Below are 16,556 nucleotides of genomic sequence, written 5' to 3' on the forward strand. Positions count from 1 at the left end.
CTAATTGGTGTGGTTACTTACTCCCAGTTCGAGGTGTCTGTCTCGTGTTGCTATGCATATTTCTTTCAGGTAGCGAAAGAAAACTTGGCTCAAGTTGTGCAATAGCAAAAAGACTGTGAAACCAAACCAACAGAGTAGTTAAATTATTTTTATTTCCAAATCCGAAGTGTTCTTACTGCTGCGGACTCTTACTGGTGGGTAAGAGCTGGATCTGCCGGCTCCGCTCAGCTGCTGCCTCTCCTTGTTTCCTCCCCAGCTACTGACACTGATGGGCAGCGGCTCTTCTCAGCGCTGGTTTATATTGAGGTGACCTGGGCTTCCTTCCTTGCAGCAGCCACAGCCCAGGGACCTGCTGTTTGACATTGGATGGCCTCTATTTTTGTGTGTATTTTTGTAGGGATCACGCTAAGAACAAAACACACCCTCACAGGTGAAGGACTTGGCAAAAAAACTCCTCAGGCTTTTCCCCCCCCCGCCATGTGTTCTTTGTTGGCAGCAATTCTCCTTCTGGGGAGAACATTATTTTCCTTGGGGAAACGAATGGATTTTGACCAGAGATCTTTGTATATTATGTACAGACTTGTGATGGCAAATGTTGGTTAAATAATTTATGATTCTGAGTTTTAATTGCATGGAATGCATTCACTGCTGCTTCTCAGAGACCTTCAGAGAGAGTGTTCTCGGGTTTTACTCTGGAAATCTGATTTGTATATATTGTACTGTAGCTGTCAAAATGGACATTTATGGAAAAGAATCGCTGCGGGTGGTTTTAGAACTTACACATGGGCAAATAAAACAGCAAATAGTTCCCAAACGCGTCCATCTGCCCACGGTTCGGGGGGTTTGGGGTTATTTTTTCCCTGTTTCAGATCCATTCAGCCCTCTCTCTGTGTTACTTTGGATTCACAAAGTTGGGAGGGACTTGGGAAGGTCATTGCTGCTGCCTTAGGGTAGGAGCAGGTCCTCAGGCACGTGGTGGTGTCTTGGCAGCCAGACTCGGAATGCTCTTTGCCCTGTTTGTGCATCTCATGAAGAAAAGGAACAGGCCAGAGAGGTGCTTGGAGCTGGGAGGTGGACAGCACCAGCGAGGAGCTGGCTGGAGGTTTTCTTGCTTTCTTGAAAATGTTATTTTGGTTCCTAAGAGGTTTGTTCAGCTCTTCTCTCTGGTGCCCTGCACAGATACAGATGTTCCTAACACGTCTCAAAAGGGCGTTACCATCTCTGTTTAATCCTGAACCCTGCTCTGAAGGACATTTCCCTTTCAAGGGGGTTGTGTTCACCATGATGTGCTGTGAATTCCCTCTGAACAGAGGCCCTCAGAGATAATGTTGCGACTCCTTCTACTGTTAACTTCATTTTTTTAAATCTTTAGTCTATCTTGGACACACTATACACTGATTTTTATTTTTTCTTTTTAATTTCCATCTTTCTTGGAGGCTGGCTGGTACCAGCTGCTTCAGTAGATGAAACAGATGGATAACCCCTGTGTTCAGCTCTGAAATCATTTGTCCAGCTCATTCACAGGCCCCAGTTTGATTTTGTTGTGGTTGTTGCATCCTCCATCACTTTCCCATCCATCTTCTTTCCCTTTCTCTGAACAAATCCAGTTTGTTGTGAGACTAATTCCTGCTCTTCAGCACGAGTGAAAACACCAAAGGTACTGCAGAATCATCAGCTTTATTTAGTCACTAATTTACAAGGAGTAACAGCTTTTGACCCCAGAACGGTTGCATGAAAAAAAACCACGTGTAAGAGCTCAGCAAGCAGAAGGAGAGGCTTTGGGGTTTGGTGGTGGGGTGTGGGGTGTGGGTTTTGTTGGTTTTTGGGGTTTTTTCCCTCTCTCCTAGCTAAAAGTTAGTTTGAGTTACTACTATAATATTGCTTATATGGAAAAAGAGTGAATATATTCAAATATTTTAGAATAGCCCAGAAAAATACTGTCTTTATGGGAGAATGAATAAAGGAATACTTGGGAGTTTTAGTCTTAAGTAAATGGATAGAATTTCAAGAGATACTGAACTGCAGCACAGTTCTGTCATAATTAAATTAAACATGGAGCTGGTAGGTGGTGTGGAAATGTTTGAAAATCCAGACAATATTTAAAAAAAAAAAAAGGGGGGGGTTTTTTATACTGGATGAAATACAATTGTCTGAGCAGGGCCTACTGCTGTGGTTACAGGTACTGCTCCAAAGTGTTTGAGAGGAGGGTTCAAGGGTATTATGCTCTGCAGTTACTTTTTTTTTTCCACACCATGGTTCATGAGGCACCATCACCCTGGAAGCCAAGGAGGCACCTTGGAAAAAGCATTTTAAACCCTTTCCAAAGGCTCCCAGCTCTGTCTGTGCCACGCAGACAGGCGTTAGGGAAGGATGTGCCTCAGGTTAGACAGCTTCCACGTAGTTGGCGGGCAGCATCCCCGTCTTGCCGGTTCTCTGGACAGTCCCGTACATCCAGCCTTCGTCAATCGCTTGGACGTTCACAATCGTGTCCCCATCCTTGAAGGAAACCTCGTCGGCATCAGCTGCTGTGTAGTCGTACATGGCCCGGTAGGTCTTCTGTTTGTGTTAAGAAAAAAGGAGGGTCAAAAACCAAACCAAGAGAGAGGTTTCTAGCCCTGCTGGCAGAACTGGCAGCCACGGCTCTGGGTGAGAATCAGAAGGTCAGAGCAGGCTGAGGACAAGTTGTGTTTTGACTCATTTCCATACTCTAGAAGTGCTGCTGAGGCCAGGATCTGGCTGCTCTTTCAAATCTCCTGGTTTTGGATCACAAAATCATTCTTCTCAATAACAAAATACTTTAATTACCAAGTATAACCCTACCTGAGGTTAGAGCCTATGTGGTTTAGTGGCACTGAAGCTGACTGAAATGTTTTCAAAGTGTTGGAGCAGTAGGTAGCTCCAGCTGTGACTGAGGTGCAGAGGTGAGGCCGTACATGCCCATTGTATCTACTCTACGGCTCCATCTCAGGAGTAGGAAGGAGTTTAATTTAAAGTTTTCCAGAACAAGTGAGGGTCTGTCCCAATTGCATAGAATCATGGAATCCCAGACTGGGTTGGGGTGGAAGGGACCTTAAAGCTCATCCAGTTCCAACCCCCCTGCCATCAGCAGGGACACCTTCCACTAGACCAGGTTGCTCAAAGCCTCATCCAACCTGGCCTTCAACACTTCCAGGGAGGAGCAGCCACAACTTCCTTGGGCAATCTAATAGATTAGATCTGTTACACCTTCACTTGCTTTTTTTACCAAGCTTCATAATGTGACCAACTCATTCCTGGATTAACATCATCTGCAGGACCATGGAGCATGTGCCATCAGCTGTTGGAGACCTCCAGGGCTGAGCCCCTTTGGTGGGCAGTCGCATTAACTGCTGCAGCACGATGGGGATGGTTTCTATTAACCCAACTGATCAATGTTACTTACACCAGCAGTAGAGGGGTGAGAAGGAACCGAGGACACTGTTGTTTGTTGGGTGGCAACTGAGGACGAGCGTTGTTGCGGTAACTCGATGGTTTTAGCGTGTTTGTAGCCCACTACAAAAGGAAATTATATTTTGTATCATTTATTACAGAAATGAACAGTATTAGAGTCAGTTAGAATAAAGCTCATGGTCAGGAGATGAGTCAAATCTGCCTTTTACCCCCTGAAATACAACTTTAGACTACAACCCTGTTGGGTTCTGTCCATAACTCAACATTTTGCAGTTGTACTTTGTGCTTTTTCCTGGCAAAAGGAATTACTGAACATGAGCCCATTGGCCAGCACGGTCCTGGCAGATGCTCAGGATCCCATTTGTCCTCATATGTGAAGAAGGGTTGTTTGTTCTCCTCCTACCTGTGGCAGTTGTGGTGAAGAAGCCCCCGTTGCTGTAGTAGGACAAATGCTGATCCACACCCTCCGAGGGTTCGGATTTTTCATCCCCCCCGCTGAGGCTCAAGGCGCTGGCAGAGCGGGAGTGCTCCCGGCTGCGGCGCTGGGCTTGGACTGTGGGGAGAGAGGGGCAGGAAACAATTCATGGCTGTGTGTTGTCAGGAGATGCACACGTAATGATACATGTGTATATACACGTGCACATAGAGAGGTTACTCTGTATGTACACATATATAAAAATACATATGTATGTTCCTGTGTACATATTCTGTAACAATACCCAAAGCTTTTTCCCATCGTTACCAGACCCGTAGCAGCTGTGCTTATACGGGGTAGAAAACTGACACTGGTCCCATGCACACTAATCCCAGCATGGCCTGGACTGGAAAAGCCCTTGAAGCTCATGGAGTCCAACCATGAACCCAACACTGACAAGTCCCCTATGACTAACCCATGTCCCTCAGCACTATGTCTACATGACTCTTCAATCCCTCCAGGGATGGGGACTCCACCACTGCCCTGGGCAACCCCTTCCAATGCCTCAGAACCCTTGCAGCAAAGAAATTCTTCCTCACATCCCATCTCAACTGCCCTGGCCACAACTGGAGCCCATTTCCTCTTGTCCTGTCCCTTGCTTCTTGGCGGAATAGACTGACAAGCAGAATTTACTACTGTATTTTACAAAATTAATGGGGAAAAAACCCCATAATTAATCACAGTGTGCTTCTATGATTTCCCAGGGCTTTCTAAAAGCCTGTGGACACCATGCCAAAGTTCTACTCCAAAAGGCACAGTTGTTTCTGCCCTGGTTGTTATTTTTAACAGTCTGAAGTCAGCACATAAGGTGACGCTGGTGTTCCTGCCTAGATAGATTGCCAAGCTGGGCTTTAGCACCCTCAAACCACCAGTTTTACCAGTTGGATTTGCAAAAGTAAAAAAAAAAACATTTTGCACAAACAAATACAGCCCATGGCACATACCAGAGATCATGTGTAAGCTTCTGGACTGAATGTTGTCTTCTGCTGGGTCGTAGTCAAAGACTGACCCTGCATTAGTCCGCCACACACGGAGACCTGTGAAAGAAACAGGATTGTGTGAGGAGAAGCTGCAGCTCAAACAACTTTCCGAGAGCTCGAGCAGCACCTGGCTGTCCTTAACAGGAGTAAAAGCAGATCAGACAGGGCAAGCTGTAGTTCATCGATTTGTATTTCTCAAATCTCTAGCACAGAGAAGGCTTTTTTTTTTTAAAAAAAAAAAGGAATTTATCCACATCAAGTAGTTCTAAAGCGTTTCTCTGATATGCACAGAGGTGAAGTTAAAAATATAAGTGAAGAAATGAAAATCCAGCACGACATTACAGAGTGGGGCAGGGTGAGCGAGGCAGATCACAGCTGGCTTACAGCTGCTATGAGAGAATACTTTCAAAGTGGACTTGGATAAAAAAAACCTCATCTCCAAGTCACAATAAATTTGAGTCGCTATTGCTGACCTGAACTAGAACAATTCCTCAAGGTCAACTCGTGTTTAGTGTAAATGCCATCCTCCAGCTGTTGTAAATCCTTGTTTCTGCTCACCTGTGAGGTTCTCTTGATCCTGGTCCACGCGCTTCCTCTCCATTTCCACCACTCGCCGTTGGATGCCCCTGTAGCTGATGTCGCTGAAGTCCTGCATGTTCTTTTTCACGCGCTCTGTGATGGGGTCAGTAACTACAGGTGTGAAACTACCTTTGGTTTTCTCAAAATCTTCGTGGTATTTCACCTGCAATGTAAAATGGAACGTCTGTTCTCCGTCGCTGAGATGAAGCATATTTTTATTCTCACTTACCTGAGGTGCATTTCTAGCAGAGAGCTGCACTGCTCCTCTCAACTTTGGCTTCCTCCAACCCAAGGAACTATGAGAGAGAGCCTAATCCCCAACATGCCTCTCCTGCAGGCCCTCTTGCCTTTAGCATTTCAGAACCGGGGTAACGAACCTTGGTATCTGTACCTTGTCCTTGAGCTGCTAATCCCAGGGTGTCTCAGGAAAAAGGTTCTTATTTAAATCACTTGCTAAATTAAAAAATACAACAAGAAATGCTCTTACTGTGGAGATGTGTTTCTGGGTCTCTCGGACGCGCCGCATTTCAGGTGTATCCAGCACGTAGGCAGCTTTGCCTTGTACCTGTTTCCGGAAACTATCCGAATAAAGAACCTGCCGGAGGAGAAGAAGGGAGTGAGCACAGGGCACAGAGCTGTGGCGTCGGGAGGAACCAGCTGGGCTGAAGGAACCTGGTGTAGAAGTGGGGGAGGGAAAAAAAAGCAGCAGCTGTGCTGGTGAATAACATTAAAATACAAAGCAAAATTATTTTTCATAATTATATGAATCATAGAATCATGGTTTGGGTTGGAAGGGACCTTAAAGATCATCCAGTTCCAACCCCCATAGGAGACATGGACAGCTCTGGACTTGATCCCAAATGTTCCTTTTCTTAACTGAAAGATCCTGTTTTAACCTTGTCACAACAGGGAGAGCCAATGCAGGAATAGTGTTCTAGGGAATATTTTCATCTCTTTGACACACACCTCGCTGACTTCAATGAAATGACAGAGTGAAACAGATGTCATTAGACCATATTTGTCATCGAAATGCTACAGTTTTTGCTGGGTTTGTAGGGTTTTGGGGTTTTTTTTTTTTGAGTGCTAACAGTTGCATCATCCTTCTGTAAACATCTGTTTGCAGATCATAGAATCATAGAATGGTTTGGGTTAGAAGGGACCTTAAAGCTCATCCAGTCCCAACCCCCCTGCCAGCAGCAGGGACACCTTCCACTAGACCAGGTTGCTCAAAGCCTCATCCAACCTGGCCACAAACACTTCCAGGGAGGAGCAGCCACAGCCTCTCTGGGCAACCTGGATTTATCGAGCAAGCCATGAGTGCATTCATGATCAGAGCTACCTGGTCTGGTTGAAGATGTCCCTGCTCACTGCAGGGGGTTGGACTAGATGGTTCTGAAAGGTCCCTTCCCACCCAAACGGTTTGATGACTCTATGAGTTGTTACATGTATAAACCTTTACAGACTGGGGTATGCCAGGATTGACCTCTGCATTAGCAGGTTAGCAAAGAAGGGCCTGAAGGCAGCACGTCCAGATTTGCCGTGGTTTTATATAGAATGTCAGAAATCTGACTTCAAATCCACTGTTACTGAAGAACAATCAATTTATATGACATCATACAGTATACGAGCAGTAAAACCAGAAGATATTTGCAAGAGACTTGAAAGCAACATGTTACTTGAAATTCAACTGTAGTTTAAAAAAAAACCAACCCCAAACTAAAATAGTTAATCCCACAGAAAGACTCAAGCGGATAATCCCACAGAAGGAGACTCAGTGGCAGCAGAAAACAAAAAGCAAGTATGAAAAGATTTGATTTTAGTGTGGCTATTTCATATTTCCAAACTCAGTAGCTAGCTAGTTACATTAACATCTGGCTCTTCATTTGAGTAAGGATTTCAGGGATTGAAACATCACTTTTTAATATATTTTCATTTATTGGCTGGATAGAACATACCGAGCTGATGTTTTCTTGGTTGCGTTTAGCCCTCTCCATCTCTGGAGTCATCGGTGTCGGAGTTCCTTTTGCCAGGTGTTCCTTGTACAGAACCTACAGGGCACAAAAAGGTGCCCCAAGTCAGGCCGGGATGATTGACAGCTCGTGCTGTGAGTGGTGTTATTGTTTAAGCATACTCATCACTGCAGGGTAGAAAAGATCTTGGGAAATAAAGCACCTAGAAAGTTATTTGCTAGAGCAAAAGGTAAAAATCAAAGGGGGGAATAGGCAAAAATAAGGAAAACTGAGAAAACGAGGCTAAGTTAGAAGTGGAGGTTTTGTTCAGAATGGTTATTTTTGGTAAGAAGTGGATGTCTGTCTTCTTTCAGTACCGAGCTAATGATTTCTTGATTGCGTTTGACTCTCTCCATCTCTGGAGTGTCTGGCGTGGGGGTTGCCTTCCCTAAGCCTTCTTTGTATACAACCTACAGATCACAAAAGTAACTCAGATTCACAAATGTACAGATTAAAACCTGTAATGTTACTGGGTTTAGAGTAAACACCACCCGTTATGAAAGGGGAAAAAGAAAAAAAGTCAGAGGAAAAAAAATAGTATTAAAAAGTTAATTGATAAAAAAAAAAATCTTTTCAGTAAGTACTGTATTTTTAAGAGGTGATTTTCTAAGTTTGAGGGGAAAAAAAAATTAGAGGGTTAAATAAAACCAGGCAAACTTGAGTTGTTAAAATAAAAAGTGCTCAGTCATATCCCCTTTACTTCTTGCAGACAATACCGAGCTAATGTGTTCTTGATTGCGTTTGGCTCTCTCCATCTCTGGAGTGATAGGAGTGGGGGTTGCTCTCCCCAAGTTTTCTTTGTACAACACCTGTGGGATACAGAAAATGTATCCGGTATCTTTAAAACAACCCCAAAAATCAAAAGGGTTTGAATACAAATTATTACTTTGTTACCAAATTTCAAAAAAGTCCCGACTGATTATGCTACACACAAAAACCAAACCCCTGCTGCTGTAAGGAAGGGCAAGGAAAATAAACTGTCAAAGAAAAAGCTTGTTATGTTTTTGGTTAACAAAGAAGGGCTCTATCCAGTTACAACTCTGCTGCTGGCTCTGCAGCCTCAGGGGAGCTGCCTGTGGCCCTTGAGAACTATTTAAGAAATGGTTTATCTGCAGTTTTATCTCTATTTGAAGCAATTTGTGACCTTTTTTGGGAGGGGGGGGGAGAGGTTTTTTTGCCACACCGACACTGGGCAGCCAAATAACGAAGGGTGTCGGGGATGGATGTCTGGTATCACCACACCATGGCACCTACGTGTCTCCCCACTCCATGAGGCCACCTCAAAGCTAGTGCTGACACCCCTCCAGAAAGGAGGGCCTGTGCCTTTGGTGTCATTGTTTAAGGTCCTACGTCCCCTCTCACAGTGATACAGTCTCACCTGGGTCAGAGAGGTGAGAGGTTTTGAGGTGGGGTGGTTGGGTTTCACATTTATTTGGTTTTTTTTGCTAAAGCCAAATACCCCTGAAAAGCCAATGAAAACTTCAACATTAAGCACCGAGATATAAACCTGAATATCTTCACCAAAAAAATGCTAAACTCTTCCTATTGTCTGGATAGAGCCCACAGGTGCACAGCCTGAGTGGTACTGACCTTCTGGATCAGATTGTTAACACTAAAGTAATTTTATTTTAGAAGAGCAATTAATTTGCAGAAACAAATCTCTTTTTTTTTTTTTTTTTTAAATCATAATCAACTTTCAGTAAGTAGTTAGAATGTTACTTTATTAAGATGTAAGCACAAAGAAAAAAAGAAATATATCTATTTTTAAGGTACCGAGCTAATGATTTCTTGATTGCGTTTGACTCTCTCCATCTCTGGAGTGATTGGTGTTGGGGTCACTTTCCCCACATTTTCTTTGTACAAAACCTACAGGATATAAGGGAGTACCCAAATGTCATTAAAATGGCACCACCACAAAAAACAAAAAACCAAAAACAAAACCAAAAACCACACCAAACCAACATCCAAAATAGGTTTTGAGTCATTATCCTTAGGAAGGGTTAGATTTGGGGCACAATGCTGTTCCCAAAAGAAGCAACGGGAGCTTTGCCATTAATCTATTAGGATGCAGAAATGAACCCTGGATGGAATCCACTCTGCATGAAAGCACACTTGTAGGAAGAAAGGGTTAAAAAAAAACAAGTTGCAGAGACACAATATCCACCCAAAAAAGGTCAAAGTCCTGCTTCAGGCAGTGTTAAATAGAAGATGCTCCGATGTGTTTGTCAGCACGGAAGGGAGGAGGTTGATGCTACCTGGCAGATTCATTTTAGAGAGTTAAAAAGCACAGATAACTGAACTGCTGCAGTTACACCCAACACTTCAGCCAGAGCTGTAGGAACTGGTTTCCTGTTCAAAATACCGAGCTAATGATTTCTTGATTGCGTTTGACTCTTTCCATCTCAGGAGTGACAGGGGTTGGGGTTGCTTTCCCTATGTTTTCTTTATACAACACCTATGAGACATAAAGAAAGGAGCCAAAGAAAGCAACAATAAATAAAAAAAACTATCCACAGACAAAATTAAAGCCTAAGGCATTTTTTTCCTTGTATTTATTTCCTCACAGCCTCAGTCTTATATATATTTTTAAAGACAGTAATGAGCAATATTCTACTAGAGAAGCAGGGTTTGGCACGCTGTCTTTTTAACTACAGGATCACTCATAATAAATAGTGTAAGTACCACAAAAATGAGACCACAAAAATACCATATTGAGGGGCTGAGGATGTTATGAATATGTAAATTTTTTTTAAAAAAAAAAAAGAACATCAGCATTGCAGAGAAAACAAGTGGACTTTGTTAAGTGTTTTTAGGATTAGAAGAGGGCATTAAAATTATTCTTAAAAACCAATAAATACTGCAAAAAGTTAAAGTCACCACTGTAAAAAGGCATGAGTAAGGAGGGAATATTCATGTAAGCTGCTTTAGAGCCAGGGTTGGCGTTATTTTGGAACTAGTGTTACAACATCTGTTTATTAAAACTGTTAAAATGTTCTTTTAATTAGGATTAAAGGGAAGTTTGGTTTTTTTTTTTCTCTTAGCAAAGTACCGAGCTACAGATTTCTTGATTGCGTTTGACCCTCTCCATCTCTGGAGTGACAGGAGTGGGGGTTCCAGTCCCCACGCTCTCTTTGTACAACACCTGTGTAATAACAAGAAGCAGCCAAAAAACAACCATAATCACAACTGAATAATAATTATATCCAACATAAAGGCAAATATTTGAGTCTGCTGGAGCTCTAACGTGCCCTAAAAGCTGCCCCTGGAAGCAATGAAGACTGGATTGCACCCGTGGGGGTCTGAAGGCAAAGAGCTCTGTGATTTTTATCTTAGCAGGTGAGACAAATCCAACACAGAAGCCTCTCACATCAAACATTTTCATAGTAGAAGGGAGATTTTAGACTCTGGTTGAAGCCTGCTGGAAAGGCAAACCCTCCCCGCATCTGTGATAACAACATTAAAACAGGAAACCAATAGGATTTAAAAAAAAACCAAAACCAAACCCAAACAACAAAAAAACAACCAAAAAACCCCACACACAGAAAAAGGAAGATGAAACAGGGAGCAAAATAGTTAAAAATATTTAAGGTAATGTAAATAATTAAATACATGAAGAAGTGGTGGGTCAGTAACGTGGAAAATATAGTACAGTGAGGAAGAAAGGGTTTTTAAGTTTTTATAAGTAGATTATATGGAAGGAAGGAGTGGAATTGTTCATTTTTAACAAAGGTTAAAAAGTTCTGTTTAAGTGGAGTTAAAGGGAATACTTCTTTTCCTCCACAAAATACCGAGCTAATGTGTTCTTGATTGCGTTTGACTCTCTCAACCTCAGGAGTAACAGGGGTTGGGGTTCCTGTCCCCAGATCCTCTTTGTACAACACCTGTGGGGTAACATTATGTTAAAAAAAAAGAAGAAAAGAGGAACAAGCACACAACAGTGACATGGAGCTTTGCTGAAACAGTCTGAATGGTTTTCAAAGCTGCTCTGAGCCAAAGCTTGGAATAAAAGAGAAAAATTAAAATGCTCCTCAAAACCAGACAGCTAAACACGAAGACTCTGCAATGCCTGTTGGCAGAACGCTGGAAGAGCTTCTCAGGAGCTGTATCAAAAACACTGCGCAACAGTAGAGGGGTTAAAACTTCCTAAGGGCAGAAAATATCAAATACAACACAAAAGGAACAAAGAAATCAACTCTGGTTCGTTTACCCATTTCCATAACCACCACAGCAGGTGAGTATTAGAGCACTGTTACACCAAGGTCACAGCCACAGATTCGTATCAGGTGCTGGATAGTTTAGTTCTCATATATAAAGTAAGTGAAATCAAGGGGAAAAAAAGCCCAAAAAACACCACACAAAACAAAATTCAGGATGGTTGTGAGCAAGAAAAGGAAAACAGGGTGGGTTTTAAGAGCAAAAAAAATTAAAAATATAATCAGACTTGAAAGGTGGAATTAAAAGTTATTATTAAGATGTAATTAAAAAAAAGAGGAACAAGAAGGATGTAAGTAACAATTATGGAGGAAAAAAATCCCAAAGGGATCGGGATATCACTTTTTATGTAAGTTGATTATATAGGAACAGGAAATTTTTTTTTTATATGTTAAAAGTCTTTTAAAATAGATTAAAAGGAAATTTTTTGCTTTTCAAATTTAAAAAAAATACCGAGCTAAAGTTTTCTTGATTATAGGAATAAGAAAAAATTTTTTGTATGTTAAAATTCTTTTAAAATAGATTAAAAGGGAATTTTTTGCTTTTCAAATGAAAAAAATACCGAGCTAAAGTTTTCTTGATTGCGTTTGACTCTTTCAATCTCAGGAGTGACAGGGGTTGGGGTTCCTGTCCCCACATCCTCTTTGTACAACACCTGTGGGGTAACATTATATTAAAAAAAGAAAAAAAGGAAGAAGTGCACAACAGTAACACTGAATTTGCTGAGACAGAGGGTTGAGAACATGAGGGTTGTTTTTCTGAGGTGCCCTGAATAGACGTAGGGATTTAAAAATCCATATAAATAAAAAAATAGTTTAAAACTCTGAAGATAAACACTAATACATTGGTATGACTTCCACCAAAATGCTCGAATATCTTCCTGATTTGCTTAAGTGCTTCTCAAGGTGGACACTTAAAACTGGTATTTAGAAGATTAAAGTCTTATATAAATTATAATGAAGTGTATTATTGTCCCTTCACTATCAGTGAGGTCAACATTTTCCTGACCGTACTTGAGTCACTGGAGGACCAAGTGGAAGTTCCTGGAAGTTGTTCTGTATGCACACACCTCAACAAAGTGTTCTCTATTCCCTGAATGAGGCACTGCTCACTGTCCAGAGCTCATCACCAGAGAACCGAGCTTGCTTATGGCAGGAAGGGACAGAACCGTGATCAGAATCATCGCATGTTGTGAGCTGGAAGGGACCCACAAGGACCATGGAGTCCAACTGCTGTCCCTGCACAGGACAATCCCAACATTCACACCATGTCCCTGAGGGCCTTGGCCAAATGCTGCTGGAATCTTGTCAGCCTTGGTGCCATGAGCACCTCCCTGGGGAGCCTGTTCCAGTGCTCCACCACCCTCTGCCTCAAGAACCTTTTCCTCATGGCCAACCTCACCCTCCCCTGCCACATCTTCCTGCCATTTCCTCTGCTCCTATAAAGGCATATGTGTGAAAAGGGAATCTGAGAAACAATTGCTTGTGCTCTCTTATCTCAGGTGACACCTTCCTCACCCCGAGAAACATCCTCATGCTACTCATTTATTTTTTATTTATTTTTTTCCCCTGCAAACCTGTGCTTCCAACATATCTAGAGCCATTTACTCCAGCTGGAGATTTGGGCCATTGTCTCTGTGAAACAATATTAAAGATTTCCTAAAGGAAAAAGGCATCAAACACAATGCAGGAGGACTAAAGAAATAAATTCTGTTTGGTTTCTCCATTCCATAAACAGCACAGCATGTTACACTGGCATCTCTCAGAGCACTGTTACAATGAGGTCATGGCCACAGATTTCTATCAGGCAATAAAGAGTTTAGTTTTTATATGCGATAAAACCAAGGTAAAAAAAACCAACAACAACCAAGGATTGAAGTGATTAACAAAGGAAAAGCAGATATTAAAGAAAAAATACGTTGAAGGTCAAAAGAAAGATGGGAACAGGGAATCTAAAAGTTCTGATTAGTAAGAGGATCTAATCAAAACAAAGCAAGTAACAATTATGGAGGAAAAAATGTCAAAACACAGGGAACAGGATATTCTTTTTTGTGTAAATTGATTACAGGGAAATACAAGAGTATTTTTCTGGTGTTAAAATTATTTTTAAATAGGTTAAAAGGGAAATGACTGCTTTTCAAATTAAAAAAAAATACCGAGCTAAAGTTTTCTTGATTGCGTTTGACTCTTTCGATCTCGGGAGTGACAGGGGTTGGGGTTCCTGTCCCCACATCCTCTTTGTACAACACCTATATGGTAACATGGGGGTTGAAAAAAAGTTAGGAACAAAAAAAATACTGGATGTGAAGGAGGTCACACATTTAATTATTATGCCCACTAAATCTACTAGAAAGCAGGAAAAATTAGGAAGTATAAAACAGTTAACAGTGGTGATAAATTCAGAGGAAGTCTTGTGAGAGCTAGAAATATTGCGTTCTTGTATGTGCTTCAACAGAAAAATAAAGCATAAAAGGAATGGAATTAAGCAAATAAAAAACCTATTTTTAAAAAAATGCAACATACTTTAAGCTTCACAAAAAAAAAAAAAGCTTTAAAGGACAAGAAGCATCAAGTGTTATGATTATAAAAAAAATCTTTAAAAAAATAAGCACATAAACAACTAACAATGACTAAAAATCTTAATAGCAGAAAGGGGATGTTTCTATGTTTATAAGTTAATTAGATAGAGTAGAAAATTTACAGGTGTTAAGTAGTTAAAGGGAACTTTTTTTCTTAAATGACAAAAAAAATACCGAGCTAAAGTTCTCTTGATTGCGTTTGACCCTCTCCATCTCGGGAGTTACAGGTACTGGGGTTCCAATCCCCAGCCCCTCTTTGTACAACACCTGTGTGGCAACAGGGAAGCATTACAGAAAAAAAAACAAAAACAAAAAAGAAAGGAGAGGAAAGGAAAGAGGAGGACAGGGAGGAGAGAGAGAGAAGACAAGTAATTTAATATTGTGAAATGTCAAAGTATGACAAATCGAGTCTTGGCAAAAAATGAATGAAAAAAAAAAGAATGAAAATAATCAGCTAATACTCCTGGGAGGTTTGTTGTCATCTCACCTGGGTGCACACAAGTAATGCCAGCAAGAACTGCAGGAGTGTTTTGTGCCAATCATACCTTCAGCCAAGTTACCTGAAAACTCTTTCCAACTACTCAAACAAAAGATCCTGCATGAGCAGCTTTGCCTCTAAGATTTCTAAACAGGCTCAGCAGCAGAAGAGAGCTGCGATGACCTCCAAGACAATTACATCCAGCAAAACATTTGTTAAACAACAGTGGCTTCTCCAAACCGTCCTATTAACCTCAAGTCAGGACTGAATTTCATATCTCTCATGTCTGAACTGGGTCAGAATGAGTCAAAATGAGTTGTAAGCTGCTCTAATTAAAACAGAAATACAGAACAAAATTATGACATAACTAACGCTCATTTGACTGGAATGTGTTAGGAGTAGAAACAATCTGGAGAGAAATTCATCACTACAATAATTTTTCCTTCTATATACAATATTAATCATGTTTTTCATATTGCCATGATGTGGGGATGCCACCCAGGTTTTCTCACAAAGACCTGTGGGATATAAGAAAGCACCCAACACAGCAAACCCAGGAGAAGAGAGGGCACACGCTAGTGGCGTTAGGTGGCTTTGCTTCAGGAAGCGTTAAGAGTTCATGTTCCATTTCTAGTGCAACCAGGGGGGTGAGTCTGAAGACTGTTAGAAGGATGGACTTTGTTATTGAGGAGGAGAGTGACAGCACTCAGACTTCTGTTACTTCATTGGGAAGGAAAATAAGGTGCTGCTGAACTGCTTTCCGTACATGAGGTTAAAATCTCACAGCTGGAACAATTTCATGACCATTAAGTTAGACTGAGTGAAAAATTAAAATATAAGGATACTGAGAGGGTTTTAGTGATTTGATTAAGAAAGGGTTGTTCAAAGTTCAGCAAAGAATTGAGAGAATATATTTAATATGGAGGAGTTAAAGGGATTTGGTTTGCATTTGAAATGGTAGGGTTTGGTTTATTTAGCAATACCGAGCTAACGTTCTCTTGATTGCGTTTGACTCTCTCCATCTCAGGAGTAACCGGTGTTGGGGTGCCGGTCCCTAAGCCCTCTTTGTATAACACCTGTGAGGGACAAGAAAGTTTCCACACACACACAAAAAAAAAGCATTCAACACGGGCAAAAATCATTAAATCTGACTATTTTGTGAGTTATGTTTAGCATCAGGATCACCTTTTAATTAATTTCACACTTGTTCTAGTGGCAAATATTAAGGAAGGGGTTGATGGTTGATTCTGAACGTACATAATTACAGATAGGAGAAGAGAAAGGGTTAAGATAAAAGAAACATGGGGAGAAACACCAAGTTAATTGTCACAGCTTACTTGCAGTTTTGGTTCGTAAAAGAAATGCATGTAAAGTTGTAAATCACCCCAAAAAAAAAGTTAAAGCACAAAAAGGTAGAATATAAATGAGTTAAAAATATTGCCAAGGAAAAGACAGGAGCGTGGTGAGAGTCTAAACCACTGAAGAAAAACAGATTATATGTTAGGGTGTTATGCAAAAATAAGTTGTTATAATTTTTATTATTATTTTTTTTTTAAATACCGAGCTAATGTGTTCTTGATTGCGTTTGACTCTCTCCATTTCTGGAGTGACAGGTGTTGGGATACCTGTCCCTAGGTCCTCTTTGTACAACACCTGCAGAACACAAGCACCCAGCAAGGTGAGAAGATGATATTCCTTCCACAACAACTACAGTACATTTGGATAGATAATTTGACTGGTTCTTAGGTAAATATAACCTGGGATTATATGTAAATATGTGCACCATTTATTTGACTTATTGTGCATCTTTATAAGG

General features: G+C 41.2%; 1 protein-coding gene across 1 annotated transcript in view; it reads right to left on the minus strand.

The window, feature by feature from the left end:
• Positions 1-2,382: 2,382 nt before the first annotated feature.
• Positions 2,383-16,556, minus strand: part of NEB (nebulin) — a gene marked incomplete at its 5' end in the record, with an annotated part of 67,819 nt that continues 53,645 nt past the window's right edge. The window contains 18 exons of the mRNA XM_010162579.1: positions 2,383-2,556; positions 3,422-3,531; positions 3,833-3,982; positions 4,849-4,941; positions 5,443-5,626; positions 5,951-6,058; positions 7,419-7,511; positions 7,790-7,882; positions 8,189-8,281; positions 9,246-9,338; positions 9,835-9,927; positions 10,522-10,614; positions 11,261-11,353; positions 12,247-12,339; positions 13,840-13,932; positions 14,437-14,529; positions 15,724-15,816; positions 16,301-16,393. Of these exons, the coding sequence (XP_010160881.1) occupies positions 2,383-2,556; positions 3,422-3,531; positions 3,833-3,982; positions 4,849-4,941; positions 5,443-5,626; positions 5,951-6,058; positions 7,419-7,511; positions 7,790-7,882; positions 8,189-8,281; positions 9,246-9,338; positions 9,835-9,927; positions 10,522-10,614; positions 11,261-11,353; positions 12,247-12,339; positions 13,840-13,932; positions 14,437-14,529; positions 15,724-15,816; positions 16,301-16,393 (1,935 nt within the window). The remainder of the gene's footprint in view (positions 2,557-3,421; positions 3,532-3,832; positions 3,983-4,848; positions 4,942-5,442; positions 5,627-5,950; positions 6,059-7,418; positions 7,512-7,789; positions 7,883-8,188; positions 8,282-9,245; positions 9,339-9,834; positions 9,928-10,521; positions 10,615-11,260; positions 11,354-12,246; positions 12,340-13,839; positions 13,933-14,436; positions 14,530-15,723; positions 15,817-16,300; positions 16,394-16,556) is intronic.

This window comes from Antrostomus carolinensis, unplaced genomic scaffold (genome assembly GCF_000700745.2).
Source record: "Antrostomus carolinensis isolate BGI_N321 unplaced genomic scaffold, ASM70074v2 scaffold4282, whole genome shotgun sequence".
Classification (NCBI taxonomy): domain Eukaryota; kingdom Metazoa; phylum Chordata; class Aves; order Caprimulgiformes; family Caprimulgidae; genus Antrostomus; species Antrostomus carolinensis.